This window comes from Gobio gobio (assembly GCF_949357685.1).
Source record: "Gobio gobio genome assembly, chromosome: 17".
Taxonomy (NCBI): domain Eukaryota; kingdom Metazoa; phylum Chordata; class Actinopteri; order Cypriniformes; family Gobionidae; genus Gobio; species Gobio gobio.
This window is the reverse complement of record NC_137110.1, coordinates 3,029,351-3,051,352: the sequence shown is the minus strand read 5'-3', so window position 1 is coordinate 3,051,352 and position 22,002 is coordinate 3,029,351. Positions and strand designations below refer to the sequence as shown.

General features: G+C 36.4%; 1 protein-coding gene across 2 annotated transcripts in view; it reads left to right on the top strand.

The window, feature by feature from the left end:
• Positions 1-2,942: 2,942 nt before the first annotated feature.
• Positions 2,943-22,002, top strand: part of anks1ab (ankyrin repeat and sterile alpha motif domain containing 1Ab) — an 82,412-nt gene continuing 63,352 nt past the window's right edge. Inside the window, exon 1 of one of the 2 annotated variants that reach the window (XM_079841040.1) lies at positions 2,943-3,459. In XM_079841040.1, coding sequence (XP_079697166.1) covers positions 3,202-3,459 — 258 coding nt within the window. In that variant the 5' untranslated portion in view covers positions 2,943-3,201. The remainder of the gene's footprint in view (positions 3,460-22,002) is intronic. The other variant, XM_079841039.1, reaches the window with a different exon arrangement.

Genomic DNA, 22,002 nt, shown 5'->3' with positions numbered 1-22,002 from the left:
AGCCCGGCCGGACCCCGTGGGGGAAGGCCCAGCCACCAGGCGCTCGCATACGAGCCCCAACCCCAGGCCTGGCTCCAGGGTGGGGCCCCGGCTGCGCCATACCGGGCGACGTCACGGTCCTCCGTCTTTTTGTCATCATAAAGGGTTTTTGAACTGCTCTTAGTCTGACCCGTCACCTAGGACCTGTTTGCCTTGGGAGACCCTACCAGGGGCATATAGCCCCGGACAACATAGCTCCTAGGGTCATTCGGGTACTCAAACCCCTCCACCACGTTAAGGTGGCAGTCCATGGAGGAGTATTGTTACACCCCTAAAATTTTATTTTAAATTACACGATTACATTTTTATTTTTTATTATTAAATTTAATTATTGAGTAAAGATTTTTAGAAAAATGTCAACGTGTTCTAAACTGGGTTTAATAATCTAATAAAATGTAATAAAAGTTTAAATAATATTTTCGTAATTTAATTACATTTAAAATTTATTTTATTATTGAATTACTTTTTTATTTATTATTAAATTAAATTATCTAGTAAAGAGTAAAGACCTTAAACCATAAAGACCCAAAAATACATTTAAATATATTGTTCAAAATTGAGCTAATATAAAAAAAATATTTATTATATATTTATTTAGTGCTGTCAAATCGATTAACCGCATACAAAATAAAAGTTTGTGTTTATATAATATATGTGTGTGTACTGTGTATAATTATTATGTATATATAATTACACACACATGCATGTATATTTAAAAAAAAAACTTATATAAAATATTTTATAAATATATTAAATTATATAAATATATATATACATGCAAATCTTTCTTAAATATCATGTGTGTATTATATATACATAATAATTATACACAGCACATACACATATATTACATCAACACAAACTTCTATTTTGCATCGTGATTTAGTTGATTTATGTATTTTGTTTGTTCTATAGTAATGTGTGACTATTGTGCATCTAACATAATACATATGGTAAATGTGGTATCTTAATCATAAAAAATTCTGGAAATTACCACCACAAATTCAGTCATTTTGATCTAAAAAATAAATAAAATTTTTAAATGTTGTGAATTCCTGGTGGGATTGAGCTATGAGGAAGTGAAAATGTATTGATACTTCACTCTAAAAAATGCTGGGTTAAAAATAACCCAAGTTGGGTTGAAAATGGACTAACACAGCAATTGGGTTGTTTTAAGCAAACATTTAACCCAACCGCTGGGTCAAAACAACCCAATTGCTTGGTTAGTCCATTTTCAACCCAACTTGGGTTACTTTTAACTCAGCATTTTTTAGAGTGAAGTTTATCGATTTGTTCAATTTGAATAAATTAATTTACGTTGGGGACTTTCCATAGGCGTAATGGTTTTTATACCGTACATACGTATATTCTATCCCCTTACACTGCCCCTAAACCTACTCATCACACACACACACACACACACACACACACACACACACACACACACACACACACACACACACACACACACACACACACACACACACACACACACACACACACACACACACACACACACACACACACACACACACTGGCCCTGCCCATAAACCTACCCATCACACACACACACACACACACACACTGCCCCTGCCCCTAAACCTACCCATCACACACACACACACACACACACACACACACACACACACACACACACACACACACACACACTGCCCCTGCCCCTAAACCTACCCATCACACACACACACACACACACACACACACACACACACACACACACACACACACACGCACACACACACACACACACACACACACACACACACTGCCCCTGCCCCTCAACCTACCCATCACACACACACACACACACACACACACACACTGCCCCTGCCCATAAACCTACCCATCACACACACACACACACACACACACACACACACACACACACACACACACACACACACACACACACACACACACACACACACACACACACACACACACACACACTGCCCCTGCCCCTAAACCTACCCATCACACACACACACACACACACACACACACACACACACACACACTGCCCCTGCCCATAAACCTACCCATCACACACACACACACACACACACACACACACACACACACTGCCCCTGCCCCTAAACCTACCCATCACACACACACACACACACACACACACACACACACTGCCCCTGCCCCTAAACCTACCCATCACACACACACACACACACACACACACACACACACACACACACACACACACACACTGCCCCTGCCCATCACAGGAGATATTCTGCATTTATACATTTTCAAAAAACATCACTTAGTCTGATTTATAAGATGTTTTCCTCATGGGGACCAAAAAATGTCCCCACAAGGATGAGGATTTCGGATATTGCCATCTTTGTGGGGACTTTTTGTTTGTTTGTTTGTTTGTTTGATTACCTGTCCACACACACACACACACACACACACACACACACACACACACACACACACACGTATATATTTAAGACATATATTTGCATGTATATACTGTATATATACTAATTATAATAATTTACATATACATAATAATGATACACAGTACACACACATATATTATGTAAACACAATTTTTTATTTTGTATGTGATTAATCCTTTTGATTAATTGTTATATCACTAAATCAATTTAATTAATTGTTTCTAAACAACTCCAGCCTCATTGTTGTTTAATTCGCTGATGTTTCGAGCTCTATAATGCACATGTTAGTGTATTGTGTTGAATGATTTGTGATCAGTTGTTTCAGGCTCAAGCTTCGGCTGAGACCCGAGGCGTCTTTAGTGACTGTGGTGAGTAAAGCAGACCGACAGGGAAGGAGGGAAGGAGGGAAGGAGGAAAGGAGGGAGGGAGCGAGGGAAGGAAAGAGTCTTTCGCAAAACCCATGGAGTTCCTTGGCAAGGGGAGGGCAAAGGAACACAAACTGTGGGTGGAACCCTATGACAATGTAGACCAAAAACACAAGTAGCACGAGTTCTTACCGGGGTTAGTTCTGCTGTAGATCAGGGAGGCTCTTAACTTTAGTTTAACTCCATGGATAATACAGGCTTACGCTGAATAACACCCGGACTAATAGGCTGATTAGGTGAAGAGGATTTGTGTCCAGACCCCAGACTGACCCTTGCTTTGCTGTCCTGACACAGGAATGTCCAATCCCGGACCAGATGCCCATCATGCCCATCATGCCCATGCCCAAGCGGCCCGTCCAGACCAGACCCAGAGCAACGGGTCGCCCCAAGCTTTGAGGAAACCACCTGGGCATCTGAAGCTGGCGTGCAGCCTTTCTAAATCCGACTCCGACCTGCTGGCTTCCCCTCATTGTGAGGACGAATCCCTGTCCGACTGCGCTGATGAGAGGAAGGAAATGGAGCAGATGCCCTCGTTCGCCTCCGAATGGGACGAGGTAAGAGCTGATGAACTGCAGATTAAAGAGCATGAGACTTCCTCTCATGAGAGTCTAACACTATCACACCCCAGGCGCTTTTTAACATACGCTACGGTTCAAAAGTTTGCATAAAATGCATAAAATTGATCATAGCACACCAAAATATTCATGATTGTGAAGCTGGAAATCCTGAATTATTTTAGACGAAAATGCTTATATTGTGTATCAGACTGAGACTTGTTACCAATTTTTACTGGTAACAAGACATTTGGCATTATCAGGACACAAATATTGCATTACTATACATTATATTCAACATTATATGTAGTAATTTAATGTAGTACTGACACTAAAACTGTATTTTTCTCATTGAAATGTTTTTCATTGCAATATATTGTGACATGATAATGTATCATTTAAGTTTTAGAACTTTTATTACGTGTCATGCAACAATGTATCATTTAATTTTTAGAACTTTTATTATGTTTCTCGCAACAATGTATCATTTCATTTTTAGAACTTTTATTATGTTTCTCGCAACAATGTATCATTTAATTTTTAGAACTTTTATTGTGTCATGCAACAATGTAACATTTAATTTTTAGAACTTTTATTATGTGTCTCGCAACAATGTTACATTTAATTTTTAGAACTTTTATTACGTGTCACACAACAATGTTACATTTAATTTTTAGAACTTTTATTATGTGTCTCGCAACAATGTTACATTTAATTTTTAGAACTTTTATTACGTGTCACGCAACAATGTAACATTTAATTTTAAGAACTTTTATTACGTGTCGCGCAACAATGTAACAAAATTTTTAGAATTTTTATTACGTGTCACGCAACAATGTAACATTTAATTTTTTAGAACTCTCATTACGTTTCTCGCAACAATGTAACATATAATTTTTAGAACTTTTATTACGTTTCTCGCAACAATGTAACATTTAATTTTTAGAACTTTTATTACGTTTCTCGCAATAATGTAAAATTTAATTTTTAGATTTTTTATTACATGTCGCGCAACAATGTAACATTTAATTTTTTGAACTTTTATTACGTTTCTCACAACAATGTGGAAGCATTGGAAATACTGAATTATTTTAGACAAATATGCTTATATTTTGTGTCAGACTGATGTTTAAAATAATGTAGGACAATTTTTACTGGTAACAAGACATTTGGCATTATCAGGACACAAATATTGCATTATTATACAATATATTCAACATTATATGTAGTAATTGAATGTAGTACTGACACTAAAACTGTATTTTTCTCATTGAAATGTTTTTCATTGCAATATATTGTGACATGATAATGTATCATTTAATTTTTAGAACTTTTATTACGTGTCGCACAACAATGTAACATTTAATTTTTAGAACATTTATTGTTTCTCGCAACAATGTATGATTTAATTTTTAGAACTATTATTACGTGTCGCGCAATGTATCATTTAATTTTTAGAACTTTTATTATGTGTCATGCAACAATGTATCATTTAATTTTTAGGACTTTTATTATGCTTCTCGCAACAATGTATCATTTAATTTTTAGAACTTTTATTATGCTTCTCGCAAAAATGTATCATTTAATTTTTAGGACTTTTATTATGTTTCTCGCAAAAATTTATCATTTCATTTTTAGAACTTTTATTATGCTTCTCACAACAATGTATCATTTAATTTTTAGACCTTTTATTATGTTTCTCGCAACAATGTATCATTTAATTTTTAGAACTTTTATTATGCTTCTCACAACAATGTATCATTTAATTTTTAGAACTTTTATTATGCTTCTCACAACAATGTATCATTTAATTTTTAGAACTTTTATTATGCTTCTCACAACAATGTATCATTTAATTTTTAGACCTTTTATTATGTTTCTCACAACAATGTATCATTTAATTTTTAGACCTTTTATTATGTTTCTCGCTACAATGTATCATTACATTTTTAGAACTTTTATTATGCTTCTCACAACAATGTATCATTTAATTTTTAGAACTTTTATTATGCTTCTCACAACAATGTATCATTTAATTTTTAGAACTTTTATTATGCTTCTCACAACAATGTATCATTTAATTTTTAGACCTTTTATTATGTTTCTCACAACAATGTATCATTTAATTTTTAGACCTTTTTATTATGTTTCTCGCTACAATGTATCATTACATTTTTAGAACTTTTATTATGCTTCTCGCAACAATGTATCATTCAATTTTTAGACCTTTTATTATGTTTCTCGCAACAATGTATCATTCAATTTTTAGAACTTTTATTACGTGTCATGCAACAATGTAACATTTAATTTTAAGAACTTTTATTACGTGTCGCACAACAATGTAACATTTAATTTTTAGAACTTTTATTATGTTTCTCGCAACAATGTATCATTTAATTTTTAGAACTTTTATTACGTGTCATGCAACAATGTAACATTTAATTGTAAGAACTTTTATTACGTGTCGCGCAACAATGTAACATTTAATTTTTTGAACTTTTATTATGTTTCTCGCAAAAATGTATAATTTCATTTTTAGAACTTTTATTATGTTTCTCGTAACAATGTATCATTTAATTTTTAGAACTTTTATTATCCTTCTCGCAACAATGTAGCATTTAATTTTTAGAACTTTTAATATGTTTCTCACAACAATGTATCATTTAATTTTTAGAACTTTTATTACGTGTCGCGCAACAATGTAACATTTAATTTTTAGAACTTTTATTACGTGTCATGCAACAATGTAACATTTAATTTTTGGAACTTTTATTACGTGTCGTGCAAAAATGTAACATTTCATTTTTAGATTTTTTATTACATGTCGCTCAACAATGTAACATTTAATTTTTAGAACTTTTATTACGTTTCTCGCAACAATGTGGAAGCATTGGAAATACTGAACTATTTTAGACGAATATGCTTATATTGTGTGTCAGACTGATGTTTAAAATAATATAGGACAATTTTTACTGGTAACAAGACATTTGGCATTATCAGGACACAAATATTGCATTACTATACATTATATTCAACACTATATATAGTAATTTAATGTAGTACTGACACTAAAACTGTATTTTTTCTCATTGAAATGTTTTTCATTGCAATATATTGTGACATGATAATGTAACATTTCATTTTTAGAACTTTTATTACGTGTTGCACAACAATATATAATTTAATTTTTAGAACTTTTATTATGTGTCATGCAACAATGTGACATTTAATTTTTAGAACTTTTATTACGTGTCATGCAACAATGTAACATTTAATTTTAAGAACTTTTATTACGTGTCATGCAACAATGTAACATTTCATTTTTAGATTTTTTATTACATGTCGCTCAACAATGTAACATTTAATTTTTTGAACTTTTATTACGTTTTATTACGAACGACATGAGGGTGAGTAATTAATGACAGAACAACAATCGCGCAACAATGTAACATTTAATTTTTAGAACTTTTATTACGTTTCTCGCAACAATGTAACATACAATTTTTAGAACTTTTATTACTTGTCGTGCAACAATGTAACATAAAAGTTTTCGAACTTTTATTACGTGTCGCGCAACAATGTAACATAACATTTTTAGAACTTTTATTACGTGTCGCGCAACAATGTAACATTTAATTTTTAGAACATTTATTACATGTCATGCAACAATGTAACATTACATTTTTCAAACTTTTATTACGTGTCACGCAACAATGTAACATTGACTTTTTCGTACTTTTATTACGTGTCGCGCAACAATGTATCATTTAATTTTTAGAACTTTTATTACGTATCGTGCAACAATGTAACATTTAATTTTTAGAACTTTTATTACGTATCGCGCAACAATGTATCATTTCATTTTTAGAACTTTTGTTAAGTATCACGCAACAATGTATCATTTAATTTTAAGAACTTTTATTACGTGTCACGCAACAATGTAACATTTAATTTTAAGAACTTTTATTACGTGTCGTGCAACAATGTAATACATTTTTAGAACTTTTATTACGTGTCACGCAACAATGTAACATTTAATTTTTTAGAACTCTCATTACGTTTCTTGCAACAATGTAACACTTAATTTTTAGAACTTTTATTACGTTTCTCGCAACAATGTAACATTTAATTTTTAGAATTTTTATTTTGTGTCGCCCAACAATGTAACATTTAATTTTTAGAACTTTTATTACATTTCTCGCAACAATGTAACATTTAATTTTTAGAACATTTATTACGTGTCATGCAACTATGTAACATTACATTTTTCAAACTTTTATTACGTGTCACGCAACAATGTAACATTTAATTTTTAGAACTTTTATTACGTGTCGCCCAACAATGTAACATTTAATTTTTAGAACTTTTATTACGTATCGTGCAACAATGTAACATTTAATTTTTAGAACTTTTATTACGTATCGCGCAACAATGTATCATTTAATTTTTAGAACTTTTATTATGTATCGGGCAACAATGTATCATTTAATTTTAAGAACTTTTATTACGTGTCACGCAACAATGTAACATTTAATTTTAAGAACTTTTATTACGTGTCGCGCAACAATGTAACATTTAATTTTTAGAACTTTTATTACGTGTCACGCAACAATGTAACATTTAATTTTTTAGAACTCTCATTACGTTTCTCGCAACAATGTAACATTTAATTTTTAGAACTTTTATTACGTTTCTCGCAATAATATAACATTCAATTTTTAGAACTTTTATTTTGTGTCGCCCAACAACGTAACATTTAATTTTTAGAACTTTTATTACATTTCTCGCAACAATGTAACATTTAATTTTTAGAACTTTTATTACGTTTCTCGCAACAATGTAACATTTAATTTTTAGAACTTTTATAACGTTTCTCGCAACAATGTAACTACATTTTTAGAACTTTTATTACGTGTCACGCACCAATGTAACATTTAATTTTTAGAACTTTTATTACATTTCTCGCAACAATGTAACATACAATTTTTAGAACTTTTATTACTTGTCACGCAACAATGTAACATAAAAGTTTTCAAACTTTTATTATGTGTCGCGCAACAATGTAACATTTAATTTTTTAAAAATTTATTACGTTTCTCGCAACAATGTAACATTTAATTTTTAGAACTTTTATTACGTTTCTCGCAATAATATAACATTCAATTTTTAGAACTTTTATTTTGTGTCGCCCAACAATGTAACATTTAATTTTTAGAACTTTTATTACATTTCTCGCAACAATGTAACATTTAATTTTTAGAACTTTTATTACGTTTCTCGCAACAATGTAACATTTAATTTTTAGAACTTTTATTACGTTTCTCGCAACAATGTAACTACATTTTTAGATATTTTATTACGTGTCACGCACCAATGTAACATTTAATTTTTTAGAACTCTCATTAAGTTTCTCGCAACAATGTAACATTTAATTTTTAGAACTTTTATTATGTTTCTCGCAACAATATAACATTTAATTTTTAGAACTTTTATTTTGTGTCGCCCAACAATATAACATTTAATTTTTAGAACTTTTATTACATTTCTCGCAACAATGTAACATTTAATTTTGAGAACTTTTATTACGTGTCATGCAACAATGTAACATTACATTTTTCAAACTTTTATTACGTGTCGCGCAACAATGTAACTACATTTTTAGAAATTTTATTACGTGTCACGCAACAATGTAACATTTAACTTTTTAGAACTCTCATTACGTTTCTCGCAACAATGTAACATTCAATTTTTAGAACTTTTATTTTGTGTCGCCCAACAATGTAACATTTAATTTTTAGAACTTTTATTACATTTCTCGCAACAATGTAACATTTAATTTTTAGAACTTTTATTACATTTCTCGCAACAATGTAACATACAATTTTTAGAACTTTTATTACTTGTCACGCAACAATGTAACATAAAAGTTTTCGAACTTTTATTATGTGTCGCGCAACAATGTAACATTTAATTTTTAGAACATTTATTACGTTTCTCGCAACAATGTAACATTTAATTTTTAGAACTTTTATTACGTTTCTCGCAACAATGTAACATTTAATTTTTAGAACTTTTATTACGTTTCTCGCAACAATGTAACATTTAATTTTTAGAACTTTTATTACGTTTCTCGCAACAATGTAACATTTAATTTTTAGAACTTTTATTACGTTTCTCGCAACAATGTAACATACAATTTTTAGAACTTTTATTACTTGTCACGCAACAATGTAACATAAAATTTTCCGAACTTTTATTATGTGTCGCGCAACAATGTAACATTTAATTTTTAGAACATTTATTACGTGTCATGCAACAATGTAACAACATTTTTCGAACTTTTATTACGTGTCGCGCAAGAATGTAACATTTAATTTTTCAAACTTTTATTACGTGTAGCGCAACAAAGTAACATTTAATTTTTTGAACTTTTATTACGTTATTCGCAACAATGTAACATTTAATTTTTAGAACTTTTATTACGTTTCTCGCAATAATATAACATTCAACTTTTAGAACTTTTATTTTGTGTCGCCCAACAATGTAACATTTAATTTTTAGAACTTTTATTACATTTCTCGCAACAATGTAACATCTAATTTTTAGAACTTTTATTACGTTTCTCGCAACAATGTAACATTTAATTTTTAGAACTTTTATTACTTGTCACGCAACAATGTAACATAAAAGTTTTCGAACTTTTATTACGTGTCGCACAACAACGTAACATTTAATTTTTAGAACATTATTATGTGTCATGCAACAATGTAACATTACATTTTTTGAACTTTTATTACGTGTCGCGCAACAATGTAACATTTAATTTTAAGAACTTTTATTACGTGTTGCGCGACACGTAATAAAAGTTTGAAAAATGAAATGTTACATTGTTGCGTGACACGTAATAATGTAGCTACATTTTTAGAACTTTTATTACGTGTCGCATAACAGTAAAACTACATTTTTAGAACTTTTATTACGTGTCACGCAACAATGTAACATTTCATTTTTAGAACTTTTATTACTATTGCGCGACACGTAATAAAAGTTTGAAAAATGTTATGTTACATTGTTGCATGACACGAAATAATGTAGCTAAATTTTTAGAACTTTTATTATGTGTCGCATAACAGTTAAACTAAATTTTTAGAACTTTTATTACGTGTCACGCAACAATGTAACATTTCATTTTAAGAACTTTTATTACGTGTTGCACGACAATGTAACTACATTTTTAGAACTTTTATTACGTGTCGCGTAACAATGAAACATTTAATTTTTAGAACTTTTATTACATGTCGCACAACAATGTAACATTTAATATTTAGAACTTTTATTACGTGTCACGCAACAATGTAATATTTAATATTTAGAACTTTTATTACGTGTCACGCAACAATGTAACATTTAATTTTTAGAACTTTTATTACGTTTCTCGCAACCATTGAACATTTAATTTTTAGAACTTTTATTACGTGTCGCACAACAATGTTACATTTAATTTTTAGAACTTTTATTACATGTTGAGCAACAATGTAACATTACATTTTTAGAACTTTTATTACGTGTCGCGCAACAATTTAACATTTAATTTTTTTAAGTATTATTAGGTGTCGCGCTATTGAATTTTTAGAACTTTTATTACGGGTTGTGCAATATAATTTTTTTAACTTTTATTACGTGTCGCGCAACAATTTAACATACATTTTTTTAACTATTATTACATGTCGTGCAATTAAATTTTTTTAACTTTTATTACGGGTCACGCAATACATTTTTTTGAACTTTTATTACGTGTCACGCAACAAAGTAACATTTAATTTTTAGAACTTTTATTACGTGTCACGCAACAATGTAACATTTAATTTTTAGAACTTTTATTACGTGTTGAGCAACAATGTAACATAAAATTTTTAGAACTTTTATTACGTGTCGCGCAACAATTTAACATTTAGTTTTTTTAACTATTATTACGGGTCACGCAATTACATTTTTTGAACTTTTATTACGTGTCACGCAACAAAGTAACATTTAATTTTTAGAACTTTTATTACGTGTCACGCAACAATGTAACATTTAATTTTTAGAACTTGTATTACGTGTCGCGCAACAATGTAACATTTAATTTTTAGAACTTTTATTACGTGTCGCGCAACAATGTTACGTGTTACTTTTAGTGCTGGGCAATCGATTAATCGCATTCAAAATAAAAGTTTGTGTTGACATAATATTACTGTATTGTGTATAATTATTATGTATATATAAATACACACACATGCATGTATATACTGTATGTATAATTTATCTTACATATAAATTATATAAAAAAAATATGTGTTTTTTTATATATACATAATAAATATACACAGTACACACACATACATTATGTCAACACAAACTTTTATTTTGGATGTGATTAATCGATTGCCCAACACTAGTTATTTTTAAAAGTAGCATTCTCCAGCACTCGTTGTGGGTGGAAACTCTATCAGTGCGTAGAGTTGAGGAGGAAGGGAGGAAGAACGAGGCAGCGAGTCTTGACAGTATCAGCGCCAGTGGCTGAATGCTGAACGCTTGGCTGGGCCCATCAGTCCTTCTGCTGCTCTGTGCTGGCCACAGCGCACGGGGCTAATTGGGCCTTAACTGTCACTCCGCATCTTCTCAGGAAGCTTCCCAGGGGCCGGCCCACGCTGCACACACAACAGCCCCTCGCGCCGGAGCTTTAGTCTGAGCCCAATGAGTGCGAATGCTGCATTCACACCTCGTGCTGATCAGAGCTTCACATCAGTGACAGTGACAAACATGCATGGTGATTAAATCATTGATCGCGATTACTGCCGCTGTCAGCTGATACTGTTGTAATGGTATCTGATTTGACAAATGTATGAGTATTTTCAGTAAATACAATAAAGCCAGCCTGGACGTTACAGGGATTTTCCCATTAAAGGTCCTGTTCTTCGTGATCCCATTTTTGTGTAATGTTGCTGTTAGAGCATAAATAATACCTGTAAAATTATAAAGCTCAAAGTTCAATGCCAAGCGAGATATTTTATTTAACAGAAGTTCCCTTTTAAAGCCTACAGCGAGCGGCTGGTTTGTTCTACATCCTGGTACTTCCTGCTTTAATGACGTCAGTAGAACAGTTTGTTGACTAAACTCCGCCCACAAGAATACGCGAAAAAGAGGGAGTGGTCTTGTTGCTCCCTCGTGGAGAAGAGGAAGTGTTGCGTTCGGTTCGGTTGCGTTTGTCGCCATCAGACGCTGTTATTTTCATCCCGGAGTCAAATCACCTTTCCTTGGCCTTCAGGGGCTGTAGTTTGAGTTAATCTCCCCGTTATGGTGAGAGGCGTGACCTCTCCGGGAAACGTGTGCTAAGCTGCTGTCCAATCACAACACGGGAACCGCTGGCCCAATCAGAACTCGTTACGTATTTCTGAAGGAGGGACGAGGAAATAGAACGAGGAAATTCTCAGGCCGTTTTGAGGACAGTGAAAACAGCGGTATCCAGATCAGTAAAATGTGTGAAAAATACTGTGTTTTTTACACGTGAAACATGAACACATGTTATATTGCACACTGTAAACACAATCAAAGCTTCAAAAAAACACAAAAAAAAGGGACCTTTAAAATCGACATACTACGGGGGAGTTTTCTTCCATATTGTGCCGTATATCCAAGTGAAACGACTTCGCAAACAAGAACAAATGTAGGGCGGGGCTTGATTTTTTTTTCGTGGGGAATTTATTGGATCATGAGCGTCGGAAGCCAAAAAAATGTGGGTGGGTCCTCTCCCAGAACATTTTTACTGGAGTAGATGCCTGACCCAGGATCAGAGTAACACAAAAACTACCCAAACACTGGGTTGTTACGTCTGACCCAGGATCAGAGTAACACAAAAACTACCCAAACACTGGGTTGTTACGTCTGACCCAGGATCTGTGTAACACAAAAACTACCCAAACACTGGGTTGTTAAGTTTGACCCAGGATCTGAGTAACACAAAAACTACTCAAACACTGGGTTGTTACGTCTGACCCAGGATCAGAGTAACACAAAAACTACCCAAACACTGGGTTGTTACGTCTGACCCAGGATCTGTGTAACACAAAAACTACCCAAACACTGGGTTGTTAAGTTTGACCCAGGATCTGAGTAACACAAAAACTACTCAAACACTGGGTTGTTACGTCTGACCCAGGATCTGCGTAACACAAAAACTACTCAAACACTGGGTTGTTAAGTTTGACCCAGGATCTGAGTAACACAAAAACTACTCAAACACTGGGTTGTTAAGTTTGACCCAGGATCTGAGTAACACAAAAACTACTCAAACACTGGGTTGTTAAGTTTGACCCAGGATCTGCGTAACACAAAAACTACTCAAACACTGGGTTGTTAAGTTTGACCCAGGATCTGCGTAACACAAAAACTACTCAAACACTGGGTTGTTAAGTTTGACCCAGGATCTGCGTAACACAAAAACTACTCAAACACTGGGTTGTTAAGTTTGACCCAGGATCTGCGTAACACAAAAACTACTCAAACACTGGGTTGTTAAGTCTGACCCAGGATCTGCGTAACACAAAAACTACCCAAACACTGGGTTGTTACGTCTGACCCAGGATCTGAGTAACACAAAAACTACTCAAACACTGGGTTGTTACGTCTGACCCAGGATCTGAGTAACACAAAAACTACTCAAACACTGGGTTGTTACGTCTGACCCAGGATCAGAGTAACACAAAAACTACCCAAACACTGGGTTGTTACGTCTGACCCAGGATCAGAGTAACACAAAAACTACCCAAACACTGGGTTGTTACGTCTGACCCAGGATCTGTGTAACACAAAAACTACCCAAACACTGGGTTGTTAAGTTTGACCCAGGATCTGAGTAACACAAAAACTACTCAAACACTGGGTTGTTAAGTTTGACCCAGGATCTGAGTAACACAAAAACTACTCAAACACTGGGTTGTTAAGTTTGACCCAGGATCAGAGTAACACAAAAACTACTCAAACACTGGGTTGTTAAGTTTGACCCAGGATCTGCGTAACACAAAAACTACTCAAACACTGGGTTGTTAAGTTTGACCCAGGATCTGCGTAACACAAAAACTACTCAAACACTGGGTTGTTAAGTTTGACCCAGGATCTGCGTAACACAAAAACTACTCAAACACTGGGTTGTTAAGTTTGACCCAGGATCTGCGTAACACAAAAACTACCCAAACACTGGGTTGTTACGTCTGACCCAGGATCTGAGTAACACAAAAACTACTCAAACACTGGGTTGTTACGTCTGACCCAGGATCTGAGTAACACAAAAACTACTCAAACACTGGGTTGTTACGTCTGACCCAGGATCAGAGTAACACAAAAACTACTCAAACACTGGGTTGTTAAGTTTGACCCAGGATCTGCGTAACACAAAAACTACTCAAACACTGGGTTGTTAAGTTTGACCCAGGATCTGCGTAACACAAAAACTACTCAAACACTGGGTTGTTAAGTTTGACCCAGGATCTGCGTAACACAAAAACTACTCAAACACTGGGTTGTTAAGTTTGACCCAGGATCTGCGTAACACAAAAACTACCCAAACACTGGGTTGTTACGTCTGACCCAGGATCTGAGTAACACAAAAACTACTCAAACACTGGGTTGTTACGTCTGACCCAGGATCTGAGTAACACAAAAACTACTCAAACACTGGGTTGTTACGTCTGACCCAGGATCAGAGTAACACAAAAACTACCCAAACACTGGGTTGTTACGTCTGACCCAGGATCAGAGTAACACAAAAACTACCCAAACACTAGGTTGTTACGTCTGACCCAGGATCTGTGTAACACAAAAACTACCCAAACACTGGGTTGTTAAGTTTGACCCAGGATCTGAGTAACACAAAAACTACTCAAACACTGGGTTGTTAAGTTTGACCCAGGATCTGAGTAACACAAAAACTACTCAAACACTGGGTTGTTAAGTTTGACCCAGGATCAGAGTAACACAAAAACTACTCAAACACTGGGTTGTTAAGTTTGACCCAGGATCTGCGTAACACAAAAACTACTCAAACACTGGGTTGTTAAGTTTGACCCAGGATCTGCGTAACACAAAAACTACTCAAACACTGGGTTGTTAAGTTTGACCCAGGATCTGCGTAACACAAAAACTACTCAAACACTGGGTTGTTAAGTTTGACCCAGGATCTGCGTAACACAAAAACTACCCAAACACTGGGTTGTTACGTCTGACCCAGGATCTGAGTAACACAAAAACTACTCAAACACTGGGTTGTTACGTCTGACCCAGGATCTGAGTAACACAAAAACTACTCAAACACTGGGTTGTTACGTCTGACCCAGGATCAGAGTAACACAAAAACTACCCAAACACTGGGTTGTTACGTCTGACCCAGGATCAGAGTAACACAAAAACTACCCAAACACTGGGTTGTTACGTCTGACCCAGGATCTGTGTAACACAAAAACTACCCAAACACTGGGTTGTTACGTCTGACCCAGGATCTGCGTAACAAAAAAACTACCCAAACACTGGGTTGTTAAGTTTGACCCAGGATCTGAGTAACACAAAAACTACTCAAACACTGGGTTGTTAAGTTTGACCCAGGATCTGAGTAACACAAAAACTACTCAAACACTGGGTTGTTAAGTTTGACCCAGGATCTGCGTAACACAAAAACTACTCAAACACTGGGTTGTTAAGTTTGACCCAGGATCTGCGTAACACAAAAACTACCCAAACACTGGGTTGTTACGTCTGACCCAGGATCAGGGTAACACAAAAACTACTCAAACACTGGGTTGTTACGTCTGACCCAGGATCTGAGTAACACAAAAACTACTCAAACACTGGGTTGTTACATCTGACCCAGGATCAGGGTAACACAAAAACTACCCAAACACTGGGTTGTTACGTCTGACCCAGGATCTGAGTAACACAAAAACTACTCAAACACTGGGTTGTTACGTCTGACCCAGGATCTGAGTAACACAAAAACTACTCAAACACTGGGTTGTTACGTTTGACCCAGGATCAGAGTAACACAAAAACTACCCAAACACTGGGTTGTTACATCTGACCCAGGATCAGGGTAACACAAAAACTACCCAAACACTGGGTTGTTACGTCTGACCCAGGATCTGAGTAACACAAAAACTACTCAAACACTGGGTTGTTACGTTTGACCCAGGATCAGGGTAACACAAAAACTACTCAAACACTGAAAATATAACCCAGGATTTGTGGAAAAGAAATAACCCAAGGTTTTTTTGAGTGTATATTGTGCATGTTTGCGTGTTTTAGATTATTTTATCAAATTGTGTTTTAGCTATTCTGAGGCAGTGTTATTTTTAATATTGCATATGTACTATTGTAGAATTTAATTTATCATTTTAATATATATTTTTTTTAAAATGGCTTTGTTTTTCTTGATTGGTTCTTGTTCTAGGGTTTTTAGGTCATTGACAGAGATAAGATGTGTGCAGTTGTGCAGTCACGTGAATGCATATTTCGAGTATTTTACAAATGCTTGACTTGCTCGTCTGATCTGAATTGAAACAATGCGTTTTTTTTAAAGAAGAATAGGGGCAATCAAATTTAAACTCAATGTTTTATGAAACATTAGACTCAGTTGGTGCTGGGAGCAATTATATTATCAGATTTTGGAGCATTATTCAAACTTAACCAGTTTAATGGATCTGCTGTCAGATCATCTATTTGGCACTGGTGGAGTGTCCTGTTCTCAAGAACATCCTGTTTCACAGCCGCCACTGATGCTGCTGCTTCACATTATATATAGATGACATCTATAAGCTTGAGTGAGGGAGGCTGATGAGAGAGGGTGGGTTTGGAGAAATGAGGTGGTCTTACGGTTAACACACAGACACAAAACCACTTCTAACGCTGCGTCCGAGCTCTAATGCAGTGAGATGCAGCCAATATGCTGGCACACGCTCACACTGTACCTCATGCAGAATGGCTGTATCAGCATTTGTGCGTTAGTCACGGTAATGAACGTTCCTCGGACACAACTTCTGAAGTGTGTAATCTTTTTGATGTAAAAAAGGAAATCCTATGCCAGTTCCATGGCAGGATCCAGTATTATTTGATGTGCATTTAAATGCAATGTAAAACAGCAGGATATAATTCCATACTTTATCTGAAGCTCAAACGTGATGCGTAACACGAGATTGAACCTCATTGGTTCTTGAGGAGCTGAAACGTTTTGCATAACACGAGAATGAACCTCATTGGTTCTTGAGGAGCTCAAACGTGATGCGTAACACGAGAATGAACCTCATTGGTTCTTGAGGAGCTCAAACGTGATGCGTAACACGAGAATGAACCTCATTGGTTCTTGAGGAGCTCAAACGTTTTGCATAACACGAGAATGAACCTCATTGGTTCTTGAGGAGCTCAAACGTGATGCGTAACACGAGAATGAACCTCATTGGTTCTTGAGGAGCTCAAACGTGATGCGTAACACGAGAATGAACCTCATTGGTTCTTGAGGAGCTCAAACGTGCGTCGTAACACGAGAATGAACCTCATTGGTTCTTGAGAAGCTCAAACGTGATGCGTAACACGAGAATGAACCTCATTGGTTCTTGAGGAGCTCAAACGTGATGCGTAACACGAGAATGAACCTCATTGGTTCTTGAGGAGCTCAAACGTTTTGCATAACACGAGAATGAACCTCATTGGTTCTTGAGGAGCTCAAACGTGATGCGTAACACGAGAATGAACCTCATTGGTTCTTGAGAAGCTCAAACGTGCGTCGTAACACGAGAATGAACCTCATTGGTTCTTGAGGAGCTCAAACGTGCGTCGTAACACGAGAATGAACCTCATTGGTTCTTGAGAAGCTCAAACGTGATGCGTAACACGAGAATGAACCTCATTGGTTCTTGAGGAGCTCAAACGTGATGCGTAACACGAGAATGAACCTCATTGGTTCTTGAGAAGCTCAATTGTGATGCGTAACACGAGAATGAACCTCATTGGTTCTTGAGGAGCTCAAACGTGATGCGTAACACGAGAATGAACCTCATTGGTTCTTGAGAAGCTCAAATGTGATGCGTAACACGAGAATGAACCTCATTGGTTCTTGAGAAGCTCAAATTTGCTGCGTAACACGAGAATGAACCTCATTGGTTCTTGAGAAGCTCAAATGTGATGCGTAACACGAGAATGAACCTCATTGGTTCTTGAGAAGCTGAAACGTTTTGCATAACACGAGAATGAACCTCATTGGTTCTTGAGGAGCTCAAACGTGCGTCGTAACATGAAAATGAACCTCATTGGTTCTTGAGAAGCTCAAACGTGCTGCGTAACACGAGAATGAACCTCATTGGTTCTTGAGAAGCTGAAACGTTTTGCATAACACGAGAATGAACCTCATTGGTTCTTGAGGAGCTCAAACGTGCGTCGTAACACGAGATTGAACCTCATTGGTTCTTGAGAAGCTGAAACGTTTTGCATAACACGAGAACGAACCTCATTGGTTCTTGAGGAGCTCAAATGTGATGCGTAACACGAGAATGAACCTCATTGGTTCTTGAGAAGCTCAAACGTGCGTCGAAACATGAAAATGAACCTCATTGGTTCTTGAGAAGCTCAAATGTGATGCGTAACACGAGAATGAACCTCATTGGTTCTTGAGAAGCTCAAACGTGCATCGAAACATGAAAATGAACCTCATTGGTTCTTGAGGAGCTCAAACGTGCGTCGTAACACGAGATTGAACCTTATTGGTTCTTGAGAAGCTCAAACGTGCTGCGTAACACGAGAATGAACCTCATTGGTTCTTGAGGAGCTCAAACGTGATGCGTAACACGAGAATGAACCTTATTGGTTCTTGAGAAGCTCAAACGTGATGCGTAACACGAGAATGAACCTCATTGGTTCTTGAGAAGCTCAAACGTGATGCGTAACACGAGATTGAACCTCATTGGTTCTTGAGGAGCTCAAACGTGATGCGTAACACGAGAATGAACCTCATTGGTTCTTGAGGAGCTCAAACGTGATGCGTAACACGAGAATGAACCTCATTGGTTCTTGAGGAGCTCAAACGTGCGTCGTAACACGAGATTGAACCTCATTGGTTCTTGAGAAGCTCAAACGTGATGCGTAACATGAGAATTAACCTCATTGGTTCTTGAGGAGCTCAAACGTGCGTCGTAACACAAGAATGAACCTCATTGGTTCTTGAGAAGCTCAAACGTGATGCGTAACACGAGAATGAACCTCATTGGTTCTTGAGGAGCTCAAACGTGATGCGTAACACGAGAATGAACCTCATTGGTTCTTGAGAAGCTCAAACGTGATGCGTAACACGAGAATGAACCTCATTGGTTCTAGAGAAGCTCAAACGTGATGCGTAACACAAGAATGAACCTCATTGGTTCTTGAGGAGCTCAAACGTGCTGCGTAACACGAGAATGAATCTCATTGGTTCTTGAGAAGCTCAAACGTGCTGCGTAACACGAGAATGAACCTCATTGGTTCTTGAGAAGCTCAAACGTGCTGCGTAACACGAGAATGAACCTCATTGGTTCTTGAGAAGCTCAAACGTGATGCGTAACACAAGAATGAACCTCATTGGTTCTTGAGAAGCTCAAACGTGATGCGTAACACAAGAATGAACCTCATTGGTTCTAGAGAAGCTCGAACGTGATGCGTGACACGAGAATGAACCTCATTGGTTCTCGAGAAGCTCAAACGTGCTGCGTAACACGAAAATGAACCTCATTGGTTCTTGAGAAGCTCAAACGTGATGCGTAACACGAGAATGGACCTCATTGGTTCTAGAGAAGCTCAAACGTGATGCGTAACACCAGTATGAACCTCATTGGTTCCTGAGAAGCTCAAACGTGATGCGTAACACCAGAATGAACCTCATTGGTTCTCGCACGTCAAATTAACATGCTTGAGCTTCCATTCACCACAGCTAATGTGTGGTTTGATTAATATTTATATGTGAATAAAAGCCTTTATTCAATCTGTTCATCATATAATGTGATTGAGTCTCTTTAGAAAATTTGGACTAAACCGCTCAATTGTTCTCTGAAGATGAACGAAGGTCTTATGGGTTTGGAACGATATTAGGGTGGTAACTAATGACAGAATTTTAATTTTTGGGTGAACTTAACACTTAGTTTCATCATGAATTGATTGTATTTAAATGCATGTAATGTAAGCCATCCTTCATGTATGCACATTTTTAACACTGGCAGTGTGACTGAAACAGCCCATAGCTCAGTGTGTTAATGTTTCAGCACTTCTGCAGAAAATCTATTTAAAAATAATTTTGTGTTTGAGTGAGCGGTCAAACATGCTTTCCACAGATGGCTATATAAGTCTCTTCATAATTCATATGCTAACGGAAGATGTCAGGAGAAACGCATCTTCAGATGGCAAGTGAAAGATGCGCACGGGGGAAAAGAAGTGGGCGGCAAATGCTTTCACCTGTCAGGGAACGTCTGAGACTTTGTGGCCCGTTCCACACACAGGCTCTGCATGTTCACTGAGCTTAGTTGCACATTAGTGGCATTGGCCATTCCTTTTCCCCCCCCGAAAATCAATCTTTGTTTGCATTTGCATGGGATGTTATCCTTCCTGCATTCAGGAAGCAAGTACATGGAGCAAACGCATGTAAAGAGGTTAACGGTAAATGTGCAGTTAATTATTACCAAAATAATGAATTAAAGGCAGCATAAAACGGAAGTTGTGATAGTCTTATCTTCCCTATTGTGATTAATTAACTGTTTTAGCCAAAATCTACAACCACAAAATAAGTAAGTAATGCAGGAACTAGTAAAACCTCAAAGGGGTCTTGAACTGAGAAATCTAAATTTCCTTGAGCTTTTGACATGTAAGAGGTCATCATACTATAAGATTCAGATCTGAAAACCTCCTTGTTAGTCCAAGAACTGAACGACTCGTTGTGGAATGTGCCTATTTATGACATCATAGATCAGTGAAGGACCACCTCTGCAGAAGAAGATCAACGCCTACTTCATCATCACAACTTTGGCCCCGCCCACTGGAGTGTTAGAGAGATGACGAGGAGAGAAGAGCGAAACTAAAAATAACATCACCTTCCAAAGCTACACTAAAGTCTCACAGCGGCCAATCACAGCAGTGGGCGTTTACACTGAAGTCGCACAGCGGCCAATCACAGCAGTGGGCGTTTACACTGAAGTCTCACAGCAGCCAATCACAGCAGTGGGCGTTTACACTGAAGTCTCACAGCGGCCAATCACAGCAGTGGGCGTTTACACTGAAGTCGCACAGCGGCCAATCACAGCAGTGGGCGTTTACACTGAAGTCGCACAGCGGCCAATCACAGCAGTGGGCGTTTACACTGAAGTCTCACAGCGGCCAATCACAGCAGTGGGCGTTTACACTGAAGTCTCACAGCAGCCAATCACAGCAGTGGGCGTTTACACTGAAGTCTCACAGCGGCCAATCACAGCAGTGGGCGTTTACACTGAAGTCTCACATCAGACACGC